General features: G+C 58.6%; 5 protein-coding genes across 5 annotated transcripts; 4 read left to right on the top strand and 1 right to left on the bottom strand.

The window, feature by feature from the left end:
• Positions 1-2040: 2040 nt before the first annotated feature.
• On the top strand, positions 2041-3374 carry MFIFM68171_06806 (uncharacterized protein; the record flags this gene model as incomplete). Its single annotated transcript, XM_071062226.1, has 3 exons — positions 2041-2091; positions 2151-2401; positions 2456-3374. 3 exons carry the CDS (start codon positions 2041-2043, stop codon positions 3372-3374), a joined length of 1221 nt encoding a protein of 406 aa, XP_070918327.1.
• Positions 3375-3646: 272 nt separating this feature from the next.
• MFIFM68171_06805 (mitochondrial 37S ribosomal protein bS1m) lies at positions 3647-5044 on the top strand (the record flags this gene model as incomplete). Its single annotated transcript, XM_071062225.1, has 1 exon — positions 3647-5044. The coding sequence occupies one exon, from the start codon at positions 3647-3649 to the stop codon at positions 5042-5044; it is 1398 nt and encodes a 465-aa protein (XP_070918326.1).
• A 467-nt stretch (positions 5045-5511) lies between these two features.
• Positions 5512-6139, top strand: RPS17B (40S ribosomal protein eS17; the record flags this gene model as incomplete). The annotated part of the gene is made up of 3 exons (XM_071062224.1): positions 5512-5658; positions 5774-5974; positions 6044-6139. 3 exons carry the CDS (start codon positions 5512-5514, stop codon positions 6137-6139), a joined length of 444 nt encoding a protein of 147 aa, XP_070918325.1.
• Positions 6140-6829: 690 nt separating this feature from the next.
• On the bottom strand, positions 6830-7786 carry MFIFM68171_06803 (uncharacterized protein; the record flags this gene model as incomplete). Its single annotated transcript, XM_071062223.1, has 1 exon — positions 6830-7786. The coding sequence occupies one exon, from the start codon at positions 7784-7786 to the stop codon at positions 6830-6832; it is 957 nt and encodes a 318-aa protein (XP_070918324.1).
• Positions 7787-8562: 776 nt separating this feature from the next.
• Positions 8563-12162, top strand: BBC1 (assembly of actin patch protein; the record flags this gene model as incomplete). Its single annotated transcript, XM_071062222.1, has 3 exons — positions 8563-10192; positions 10245-10319; positions 10379-12162. 3 exons carry the CDS (start codon positions 8563-8565, stop codon positions 12160-12162), a joined length of 3489 nt encoding a protein of 1162 aa, XP_070918323.1.

The following is a 12162-nucleotide window of genomic DNA, read 5'->3' as shown; positions in this document are numbered from 1 at the left end:
TCGACGCTACCATATAGGAGGCAAAGAAAATGCCGAATGACGAAGGATTTCAGGTCCGGCGGCATGCGGCGCACATGGATCGAAAGGTACCGGCATCTGAATCCAAGAGTCGTATGACTTTTACAACCAAGTTCTGGCCCAGTGAGCGTGGCGCAGGGATCGGCACGGTGGGGCGGGTCCGAGCGGAAGTTGAAATCCGGTTCGACGGGAGGCTCCTCTACGGCTTATCTTTATCGACTTATCTAGTCTGCCTTACAAGCCCGCGCGACCAGCGCTGCCCGCTGACACAGCAGAAGCATGAAGTAAATAGAATGGCATGGTGCCTGATTCAGCCAGTCTGCAAGCGCATATATATTGCCCGCCCGCGAGACTGTATAACAGCATAAGTTTAGTAAAAGCGCGATATTAACATGCCGTCACACTCGCCATTCTAGGACACTCTCAAGCGAACCTTGATCCATGCGGTCATTGAAAGCTTCGTCTGACTCCAATGATAGCATGTGGCTGATCATTTTTGCAAAGAGGCTTTGTATCTGAGGGCGAAGCGGTACTTAGTTTGAGATACGAGAACTTTGCTGACTTGACTTGTAGAACATCACCTGGCCAGCAAAGTCTCCCAAGTCCCGTACGCTGCGACTGCCACTTCCATGGGTTACTAGAACATCTGATGCTTGGAGAGATTGAACAGGCTCGCAGCCCCCTCTCAGTAATTCCACTGCGTTACAATGCAAGACTCTCTTGCCAGTGCACTCTAACGCCGCCTCCATCACTTTGGCAATATCTTCTGGTCGAAGTGCATCCTCGCCTCCCGTATCCAAGGCAGCATCCCTACTCAGCCTCCAATAATATGCCTTCTAAAATTCCCACTTCATGACAGTGTGGTTCTGGACATCTCATCAGCGGACGTTCTTAGCTGGTCACAGGCCTCGATCCCTAACAGGCCGTCTCCAGCCTGTATTCGCCAAGTTCCGCTCGATAAAATACAAGGGCCGACCTTGCGCCGCAACTTGGGGCAACTTGGGGCAGCTTGGGTGAAATAATGCAGCCCAACTTCCCAAGTAATGCTATCCTTCGGTCTTGGGGGCAGAGGCTCATATCAAAAGCCTGGGCAGCCTTTTGCATCTGACATTGCTTAAATTCGGTCGGCCGTGTTTTGATGCCGCCGTCTTGTCTAAACCGTTCGCGATTGCCTTTCATGAATCTCGACTCTACTTTTTTCCTTAATGGTCCGTAGATCCTGTCATAGCAGCTGGTTGCTCCCCTGGCCATTATAGTGCGGTCGTGCGTGAGCTGCTATGTAAATAGCAAAGCATATAAATTTTCATCAAAGAGACGGAGCTCGAATCTTAGAGTCGTGAGGATGCTTCTGCCCCGAGCTCCGGGCAAAATTCCCCCATGCCGGAGGGATCTAACCAGCTAGGTTCCAAGCAGATATAATACTATGACTCTTGGCTTCTTGAAGTACGAGTTAATTTTATGGTAGGGGGCGAACTGGTCCATGCCCCGCTTGTTGCATGCATTGCCTGAGCGGCGACGCCATCTTCAGTAACCTTGACAGAGACACGGAGACCATGATCCTCTAATTGCACGGGAATCCGAATCGAGGCCTCACACGTAAGTCGCGGATATTGTTGCAAAACAAGTATTCCCTGTGCTCCAGCTTGCTTCCCATATCATGATATTCCCCCCTCCTTAGTATATGCTTATCAGCATCGTATTTTATCGCGTCCAGTCTCTACCCGTCGAAGTCGCACTTGGAAAGAAGGGGTACGGTTTCCGGGACGACCCACGGTTCTGAACGCATCTGAGATCTGTACCGCCGTCAGTGGATGATTTTGGTTAGCCGCAGTGGACGGGCCTAGATCCGATCGCCTGCGGCGTGACGCAACCCCACCCAAACGACCCTTTGGGTTGCTGAAGAATTTCGGTCTTGGCAGCGGGTTCCAACGGGTCGCTGCGATCGTTCACTGGAGCCCATCGCTAGATAGTTGCATACCCGCCGGGCGGAGAATGTGGGCGGCACGAAGGATGGCTTCGACAATGTCGGCGTCGTCAGCTGCGCTCACCTTTGAGCTTGTTGCGCGGTGCTCGGTAGGTTCTTGTCACGATTCTGGTACCCTAGCGAAGCTCACCAAGACCACCACATCCAGACAACCCGCGCCCGCGCATCCGTCCTGACTCTGCCCCATGGTTCCGTCAATTTGCCAATCTTTATGCCTGTGGCTACCCAGGCATCGTTAAAAGGCTTGACTCCCGATCAACTCGAGGGCACAGGATGTCGGCTTTGTCTCAACAACACATACCATCTTGGCCTCAAGCCTGGCCAAGAGGTGTTGGACGCCGTTGGGGGGGCACACAAACTGCAAGGATGGAACCACAATATCCTCACAGATAGCGGCGGGTACGTTTCTGGACTGCGGCCCTCAAGTCCTGACTGAGTGACTGACCAGCGTAGTTTCCAAATGGTCTCCCTTTTAAAGCTCGCCAACATCACCGAGGATGGCGTGCGTTTCCTCTCTCCGCACGACGGCACCCCCATGCTGCTGACGCCGGAGCACTCGATGAGCCTACAAAACTCGATCGGCTCCGACATCATGATGCAGCTGGACGACGTGCTCGTCACGACCTCTCCTGACAAAGCACGCATGCGCGAGGCAATGGAGCGCAGTGTGCGCTGGCTCGACAGGTGCATCGCGGCGCACAAGTACCCCGACCGGCAGAACCTGTTTTGCATCATCCAAGGCGGTTTGGACCTGGATATGCGCCGTGAGTGTTGCCGCGAGATGCTGGCGCGCGACACGCCGGGCATCGCCATAGGAGGCTTGAGCGGCGGCGAGGCCAAGGATGATTTCTGCAAGGTCGTCGCTGCCTGCACCGAGCTCTTGCCTGACCTCAAGCCTCGGTACGTGATGGGCATCGGCTACCCCGAAGACTTGGTCGTCAGCGTCGCCTTGGGCGCCGACATGTTTGACTGTGTCTGGCCGACGCGTACCGCTAGGTTTGGCAATGCTATCACCAAGCACGGCGTGCTCAATATGAAGAGAGAGATGTATGCGGCTGATTTTGGCCCGATCGAAGAGGGCTGCAAGTGCCCGTGCTGCAGACCCGTGGAAGAAGAAGGGGCCATGGGTATCACGAGGGCGTTTGTTCACCACAATGCCGCCAAGGAGACGGTGGCGGCGCATCTACTGACGCTACACAATGTGTGGTACCAGCTGAGTCTGATGGGCCAGGCCAGGGAGGCCATTATTGCGGACAGGTTCCCGGCGTTCGTGAAGGAGTTTTTTGGGAACTTATACCCGGATAGAACTAGTTACCCGTCTTGGGCCGTCGACGCGCTGAAGCGCGTTGGCATTGACTTGATGGAAACATAGATTGCTTCTGGTATCCGGCGGTGTCAACCGTTATTTTGCTTCGTTTGGTAGAGGAGCCTGGTTCCCATGAAGAGTTGATGCGAAGGGCTCAATGTACCAGGGTTAGGGTTTTACAGATGATTGCCTTGGCGTCTAATTGGGATCTGAGCCAATGGGCAGAGCGCAGCCAACCAAAGAGCTCCGAATTTTCGCAGAGGTTCCAAACTCGTGATTCTCTCCTACCTCGACCGCGACGGCACACGGCGCTCACGGGCGCAAGTCAGAAAGTCACAATGGCGACCAGGAGGGTGTCTCCGGGAGGCGCTCTCCTCCGCACATCACGGATGTTCTCTCTGCCTGCACCTATTCCACCTCCGCCCAACGATGCCACCCTGGGTAGCCACTTCAGCTCCGACACCATGACGCTGCAGTACCCGACCCATCAGGTCATCACTACGCTGAGCGCGCCACGGAAGCAAGGAGATTGGGGTCTCAAGCGCCCATTGCCGTTAAAGTCAACAACGAAGTCGTCCAAACCGCTGCTGCGCGTCAAGGCAATCGATTCGATCGAGCAGGTTACCGACTACACATCCGGCCACGACCACGCCATGACCCTCCGAAAATTCCAACAACTAGGCCTGCCTATCACGCTTCGTCAGCCAGGTGAAGCCGGCAAGACCCACTTGGCAGGCAAAGTGTCTCTTCCCAGCCAGTCCGTCTTCGAGAACGCGGTCGATATCACGGCCATCGACCCACGGAAGCGGGCCGAACTCAGCGATCATCGATGGAAGTTCAGCGGGCCCTGGCTGGCTGGCATGACGGAGGGTAAGTTCAAGGAGTGGGTGGTTAAGGAAGTCAGGCCCAAGCGCGCTGCGTTCCGCCAGTTTTTGAAGAAGAAGCTCGCCAGTGAAATGAACGAGGCCGCCACGCTGGCCGCCGTGGAAAAGGGAGAGGAGCCGCCGGCCTCCATCAACCCGCGGTCAATTTCGGAGGAGCAGCTTATCGAGTACTTGCGGCGGCTGCGATACAATCACCAGCTGCTCTACGACATGGTCGGCCAGTTTCTGGACCTGGCTCCTCTGAGGCCGAGTATGGGCGCCCAGGAGGGGCTCGCCAACTTCAAGAACCAGGGTAGCATCATGGAGTACCGTGAAGTCAAGAGCCCATGGGCCGATTACGGCCCGCCAGTCACACACCCCTCGGCGGGCATCTCGTACCTGCGCACCTCCATGTACATGGACAACCACCCGATTTACGGGCCCCAGAAGCACCACCAACCCGTGCTGGCCAGAGTCATCAGACCGATCCGGGCCGCCACCAACCAGCCAGCGAAGCTTGGCGTGGCGGGCTTCGTCGTCGATTCGCCGGCGGGCGACAATGCGTTGAACAGCAAGACCGGCAACGCCTTGACCAAATTAGACCCCAGCGTCGAGGGCGGCGCAAAGTTGTGGGTGCAGGCCCACAGGGCGTCGGTTGACGAGAGCGGGAGGGTGTTGATGGGAGTGACGGAGGCCTGGGCCGAGGCTACGCTCGTCGCGCAGGAGCTGCTCGGTGAGAAAGCCTGTTTGGGGTCGGCTCTGATTCAATCCCAGCTGCAAAACCAGCAGGAGAGCGCAACAGAAATCAGGAGGCGTTACTCAGCGGCCGCTCCGACCATGTCGAGCGCTGCGGATTACGGGCTTCTGAAGTAATGGACGAGGTTTGATGGCGATGATCGTGTTGTAAGAATAACCCCTTCTGTAGAATAAAACACAGATTTTCAGAAGCATCCACCTTGTCAAGTCAGGCTAGCGCACAATATAGCGTCTCTTCTGGATCGTAGCCCCCCGGTAACATTATTTTTTTTTTTTTTTTAAAAAAAAAAAAAAAAAAATTTGCCCTCGTCGTCTTGTTTCTGCTGTTGTATTGATGAAGTATCCAGGAGAGAGGGAGTCACGTGCTAGAAGTGGCTTGATACAGCCAGTCCCCCCCCTCTGACTGGCAAGCCACCATATCAGACCAGTGCCCAGCCACGCTACTCTTGGCATGCCCTAAACCCCACAATCCAATCCGCCGAAAAAAAGTACATCGCTTCCCGCAGCCCGCGACCTTCACTTGCCGAAAACCTCGCTGTCCGATACTCCAAGCTTCACCCGCTAACCAACAGCAAGCCGTCAAGATGGGTCGCGTTCGCACCAAGACTGTCAAGAAGTCCGCCAAGGTCATCATTGAGCGGTACTACCCCAAGCTGACCCTCGACTTCGAGACCAACAAGCGTGTGTGCGATGAGATTGCCATCATCGCCTCGAAGCGGCTGCGCAACAAGGTGTGTTTCTCTTCGGTATCCAGAAGCTACTGGAATTGGGTGTAATAGAGAGAGAGAGAGAGAGTGTGTGTGTGTGTGTGTGAGTGACTTTGACTGACTTTGCAACTCAAAACAGATTGCCGGCTACACGACCCATCTGATGAAGCGCATTCAGCGCGGCCCCGTTCGCGGCATCTCGTTCAAGCTTCAGGAGGAGGAGCGTGAGCGCAAGGATCAATACGTCCCCGAGGTTTCGGCCCTCGACTTCACCCAGGACCCCGATGGTGGCCAGCTCGTCGTCGACAGCGAGACCAAGGACCTGCTCAAACACCTCGGCGTATGTTTCTTTTTACATGGGTTGCGAGGTGTGGCCTCTCACTAACTTGTGTGTGTGTGTAACCAACAGTTCGACTCGATCCCCGTCAACGTCGTCCCCGTCACCCAGAACCCCGTCGTCGAGCGCGGCGCCAGGCGGTTTGGCGACCGCCCTCGTCGCGACTAAGCGTGTGCTCGATAAATATCTCGCCGGCAGGTTTAAGGGGGTCACGAAATACAATACATCTCACGACTACAAAAGGCACAGATGCGGGTTATGGCATCTCATGGGCATGGCTACACGGCGTCTATCTGGGAGGTAGTGAGAGCAGCGCTTTAGATCCTCTGGAAATACGAGAGATCTGTTGCCCACGCAAGGTGTCGCTGATTCCCTTTGGGTAATTCCGGGGATGAAGCTTGATCGCCAATTATCTATCCCTCTGGAGCCTGTGATGAGCGTGCTTGGACTGGACTGTCCCGTTGCAAGGCCTGTCTCATGCCGGTGATCCTTGTCCGTGGTGGTTGATGATTCAGAGCTGCGGTTCTCATTGCTGAAATCTGTGAATTTATGGTGCTTGGGCACTGTATGTCTAAGGCGGGTATCATGCTAATGTCCCATCGTAATGCCCGCCGAACACGGTCCCTGTCCCGACGCCCCTCACTGAGCATTCAGGGGAACCTGCCTTTTTAGACCGGAGACAACTGTGGCCCGAGGCTGTAGCCCGTCCTTGTGGTCTTTCCTGCCTCTTATTACTGCGATCGTCACCCTTTACCAAGTTGGGTCGACGTCCTGAACCGTAAGGTGAATATGGGGGCAACAGGCCCAAGCGAAAGTTGTCTGCCGTCCAAATAGGCAGGCTCTTTCAAATACAGCCAACTACAACCGGATGGTGGGAAAATCGTCATCATCGTCGCTATCACTGCCAACGTCGGCACTCTCGCCGGGCTTCTTGCCTGTGCCAAAGGTGGTCTTGTAGCCCTCCACCGTTTGGTGGGCACCGTCTTCGGCGCTGGGAGGCAGGGCCGGCTCATCTGTGGTCTTCTCTTGGATCGTAACCTCGACCTTGCCTTGCTGGCCGAGGAAACCCCCCTCGCCTCTCTCAGCAGCAAGCGAGGCATTCGCTTGCTTCTGCTTCTTGGACTTGTCTATCTCTAGCTGAGCCATGGCCCGAGCAAGCTGCTTCTGGTCCTCCCCGTCCCCTCCCATCAGTTCCCTACTACCACTCCTCCCGCTGCTGCTGGTATCGAGCAACTCGAACAGCACCTCCATCTTCCCGTCCTGGCCTCTGACATAGCTCGGATTATCCAGCTGCACCTTCAGATACAGCCCCCGCCGCGCGCACTCGTCGCTGCACCACTTGTTGAGGTCTTCGGTCTTGGCGATGGCCCCCAGCCGCGTCGAGATCTTGAACTTGTTGCGCAGGTTGCGGTGCGGGAGCGGGCACAGCGTGTACCCGCACTTGCCGAGGATGGTGCGCTCCTCGATGAGGTCGAGATACTCGCGCGGCTGGAACTCGCGGAGGGCCGTGAGGAAGGTGCGGACGTCGGAGGCGGACGGGGAAGAGGCTGGGTTGGTGGGGTCGGATGGCAGTTGGCAGAGGCGCTCAAAGGTCTCGATGGGGACGGGCGGCTTGAGTTGGGTTTTGGCGAGATGTTGGAGGAGGCGGAGATGTTGTTGCTGTTGTTGCGAGAGGGTGGATGGGGATGGTGACGGTCCTGGTTGCGGCTGCGGTTGCGATGGTGGCGGCGGGCTTGTGGTGGTCTTTTTGAGGATGCCCTTGGGCTGTTTAGGTTTGGGCGCCGACACCGAACCTGTCGCTGATTCTGCGCTCATGGTAGGAACAAGCCGTCCGGTGTATTGCGGAGTGTTTGCGGTGTGCAGAGGTGAGCGACGACTGTGCGAATCCACGGCCCTTTTCTGCATCGACGATCCGAGTTTCATGGCCTGTGCGCTCAACAACCCCCCCCCCCAAGAAAACCGCTGCGCTGCGACAAGAGCTTTGGTTGCAGTGGTGCTCCACCTTCCTAGATTTCGAGAGAGGGGTTCCCTCGACGCACAGAGCAACAAGCTTGGAACTCCAACGCAGCAACGAATGCCCAAGCCACCTCCTGACTCCTGGCCTGCTCCGGGTGAATTGCTGCCTGGCGACACTTCGAGCGCTGCGACACGGCACACGTAGGCTGTAAGGCCGTGGTGTGAAGCGCCAGCGAACTGCTTCATGCGCTGACGTCGAAGGTCGAAAGCGACTTTCTTGGCTTGGCCTTGCCCGCCGCCCGCCCTCCCACCAAGTACCAGGGAGAGCCAAGAGCCGGGGACCGCCCTTGGCCCGCGGCAGACACAACACCTCCAACAACCGTTTGAGATTTTGGAGCCATCCCCCCATCCCTTCGCCCAAACTCTTGCTACTTGCACCGCACGGGAGCTTTGTTTACGCAAGGCATCCGCCGCTTTCGAAGCATTTCCAGCCCTCGCACTGTCCTAGCAGACGAACTCGCCCTCTGTGCGGCACCTGGCTCGGCGAGCTCTCCAAGCCCCGCCGCACCCTGCAACGCCCACCAACAACGACTGTTGACCACAGCAAACCGCTGCTGGCCGCGAGCCGCGTCCTCATGTCGTTCAAGGTCAAGGCACTGTACGACTATGCCTCGGGCCACGAGGACGACCTAAGTTTTACCGTCGGCCAAATCATCACCGTGACCGACGAGGAAGATGCCGACTGGTACGGCGGGGAGTACGTCGACGGCAATGGAACGAAACAGGAGGGGATCTTCCCGAGGAACTTTGTCGAGAAATTTGAGCCCACCGCTCCGCCGCGGCCGACGAGAGCCCGGCCCAAGAGGGAGCCCGAGCCCGCTCCCGAAGCTGCCGCTGCTGCCGCCCCCGCACCGGATTCGCCGAAGCAGGCTGCACCGGAGCTTGACGAGGGTCTGGAGCCCGTGAGGGCCGCGTCGCCGCCTCAGACCTTCTCTACGTCACCTCCGGCGGCCAAACCGGTACAGCCGGCGCAGGCTCCCGCTCCCGCTCCCGCTCCCGCCCCGCCCCCTCCGCAAGCTGCCCGGGTTTCGACTGCTAGCCCGCCGCCTGCAACTAAACCCGGCCCTTCAGTGCCCAAACCCAGCTCCAGCCCGCCACCCGTGTCCGAGAAGCCGACTAGCAGTTCGTTCAAGGATCGCATTGCGGCGTTCAACAAGGCTGCAGCCCCACCGATTGCTCCCTTCAAGCCAAGCGGTCTCAGCTCGGGCAGCAGCGGCTTCATCAAGAAACCCTTCGTCGCGCCTCCGCCTAGCAGAAATGCTTACGTCCCGCCCGTGACTCAAGTACCCACGGCAAAGGTTTATCGCCGAGATGAAGATCCAGAGGTCAAAGAACAAGAGGCTGAGGCGCTCGAGAATGCAGGGAAAGTGGGGCTCGTGCCCGCCGCATCGACGGCCGAAGGTGAAGCTGGCGAGGATGAACCCAAGCCGATGAGCTTAAAGGAGCGGCTGGCTCTTCTTCAGAAACAGCAGATGGAAACGGCCGCGCGACACGCCGAAGCCGCCGCCAAGAAGGAGAAACCAAAACGTCCGCCAAAGAAGCGCCTAGACAGTCATGACGCTGCCGAAGGCGAAGGCGTTGCACCGCCTTTGGAACGGCGCCACACCGATGAGATGGATAGAAAGACATCCACGGACGAGTCTCATCCACCCCGAGTTGCGCACCCTCCCCGTCGCAGGTCCTCCAGAGGAACTGAGCCCCGCGACGGTAATGAGGCGGATATGTCGGGGGCCGGTGATACTACCGAAGGCCAGGAAGACGTTACCGAGAAGGAGGACAGCGACGGCAGGGCCAGGCACGTCACCGCGGCGGCGAAACAGGACGATGGTGACCAAGACGAAGAAGAGGACGAGGAGGAGGACGAGGAGGAGGAGGAAGACGACGTGGATCCGGAAATCCGACGCAGGGAGGAGCTGCGCGCAAGGATGGCCAAAATGGCAGGCGGCATGGGAATGCCCGGAATGGCCATGCCATTGTTTGGCGCCCCGGCTCCCATACTTCCGAAAAAGAAGAAGGCGGCTCCCGAGAAGCGAGCCGAGGAGGCCGAGGAACCGGGCTCGCCAACTGCGCGCGCACCCCCCGTCCCTCTACCAGGGCTTATGCGGCCACCGCCGCCACCGGAGCCGAAGCAAGCTGAGCAGGACGAGGATGAGGACGAGGAGGAATCCCGCCTTAAAACCCCGCAGCAGGAGGTTTCGCCGCCTTGTATGTCGGCTGAACACATCCAACAAGTGCCACAAGACTAACAAGCTTGCAGTGCCATCAATCGACCAGGGAGCCGCTCCGCCAATTCCTGGTGGAAGACCGGCTCCGCCTCCTGTACCTGCGGAGTGTGAGTATTGTAGTGCCCGCCGTTCCGCACCATGGAATATTATTGTTAATCTCACAAAGCTCGTCCGCCGCCGCCGCCACCAGCTGCGTCTGCGATCAAATCCCCTAGCGAAGGTTCTGCATCGGACGACGAACTCTCAGAGCGGCCCTACGGGGAGTCCGATTCTGCAAGAGGTGATATAACGCAAGCTACCAGAGCGCCACCTCCACCGCCGCCCGCGTTCGCCGCTCCGCCGCCGATTCCGACATCGCCCCGTGCTTCGCAGGACGGCCGTCCTCCTTACAACGAAGACAGCTCTCCGACCTCGTACGAGCCTGCGTCGAGCAAGCGCAACAGCAGGCCGGCCCCCCCGGTTCCGAGCTCTCCCCCATCGCTTCCGCCTGCGCAAACCAGGCCTCCTCCCCCACCTCCGTCGTCACCGCCACAAGTCCGGCGGGATTCGATGGCCGACAGCAGACTGCCGCCGCCGCCACCTGTGCCGGCAGCGCATAGGGATAGCGACAGCGGTGAGGAAGAAGAGGTTACCGAGTACGAAGGCGACTATGACACAGATATCGCGTCCTCAGTCCCTCATAAGGATGCCCTCAAGGCGCACCAGCGTGAGTCGAGCTTCGAGGACGTCATGTCATCACGGTCCCCAACAGCCGAGGCGCCTCCGATCCCCTTTTCTGCGGCTCCGAGAGCAGGCCCCCCACCGATCCCAAGTCAACCACCCCCTCCACCGGATGCTCGCAAATCTGTAGATATGCCCCGGTCAGCCCCGCCACCCCCTCCGCCTCCTCCCAAGGAGATGTCCCGCTATGACGATGAGTACGACCCCTATAATTACAGCTCACCTGCTCAGGGCGTCCCTGTAGCGCCCTCGTATCCGATGCCGACTCCGCCATCGCACATGAGGCAGCCCGAGGAGATGTTCACCCAGGAAGCCCCGACGTACACGGCCAGGTCTCCGCCGCCGCCGCCTAGTCGCGGAACGACGCGGCAGTCGCTGGACATCCAGCGTCCCGGTGCTGGCCGGCGGTCCACCGACATCACGCGGCCCTCGATGGAGTCTGGCTTCGTTGCTAACGACATCGACCTAGCCAGCCAATCGGGCTGGTGGTTGCACCCCAACGGCCTCCCTTCCCAGCTGCACGGACGCAAGGACATCTTTTCTGAGTCTGAAGAGTCAAGCTCCGCCGATCCGCACCAGGGCGGTAAGATGATCGTCACACGCGACATTTACGTCCTCTTCCAGGACTATTCGCAGACGGTCATCACGGTGCGCTTCAGCCCGCAGGACCCATCGGACGTGCACCTAGAACAACGCCATGAGCCGCCGCCGCGCGCCCTGCGCCAGGACCAACTCGAGCAGAGTTACGAGCAGTTTGGTCGCGCCATTGGCGAGGCGGTCGCAGGGAAGAAGGATACGGTCGTCGGCGACGGCACCCCGCAAGCCCTAGTCTACGAGCTCCTCCGCCCGTTCAAAGACGCGCTGCTGCCTGTCGGCACGCGCGCCTACGGCGCACTGGTGTATTCCAACCTGGCCAACGCGAGCACGACGCAGAACGACGAGATCCGGCCGGGGGACATCATCAGCATCCGCAACGCAAAGTTCCAGGGCAAGCACGGGGCGATGCACGCAAAGTATAGCGTCGAGGTGGGCAAGCCGGACCATGTGGCTGTCGTGGCCGAGTGGGATGGGACGAAGAAGAAGGTCAGGGCTTGGGAGCAAGGGAGGGAGAGTAAGAAGGTCAAGCTGGAGTCGTTTAAGCTCGATGACCTGAGGAGTGGTGAGGTCAAGATCTGGAGGGTCATGCCGAGGAGCTGGGTCGGCTGGGAGGGAAACGGGGCTGGGATTTAG

This window comes from Madurella fahalii (genome assembly GCF_045866475.1).
Source record: "Madurella fahalii IFM 68171 DNA, scaffold_3, whole genome shotgun sequence".
Classification (NCBI taxonomy): Eukaryota; Fungi; Ascomycota; class Sordariomycetes; order Sordariales; genus Madurella; species Madurella fahalii.
Note: the sequence above shows the minus strand (reverse complement) of the source record. Positions and strands in the feature narration are given on the sequence as shown.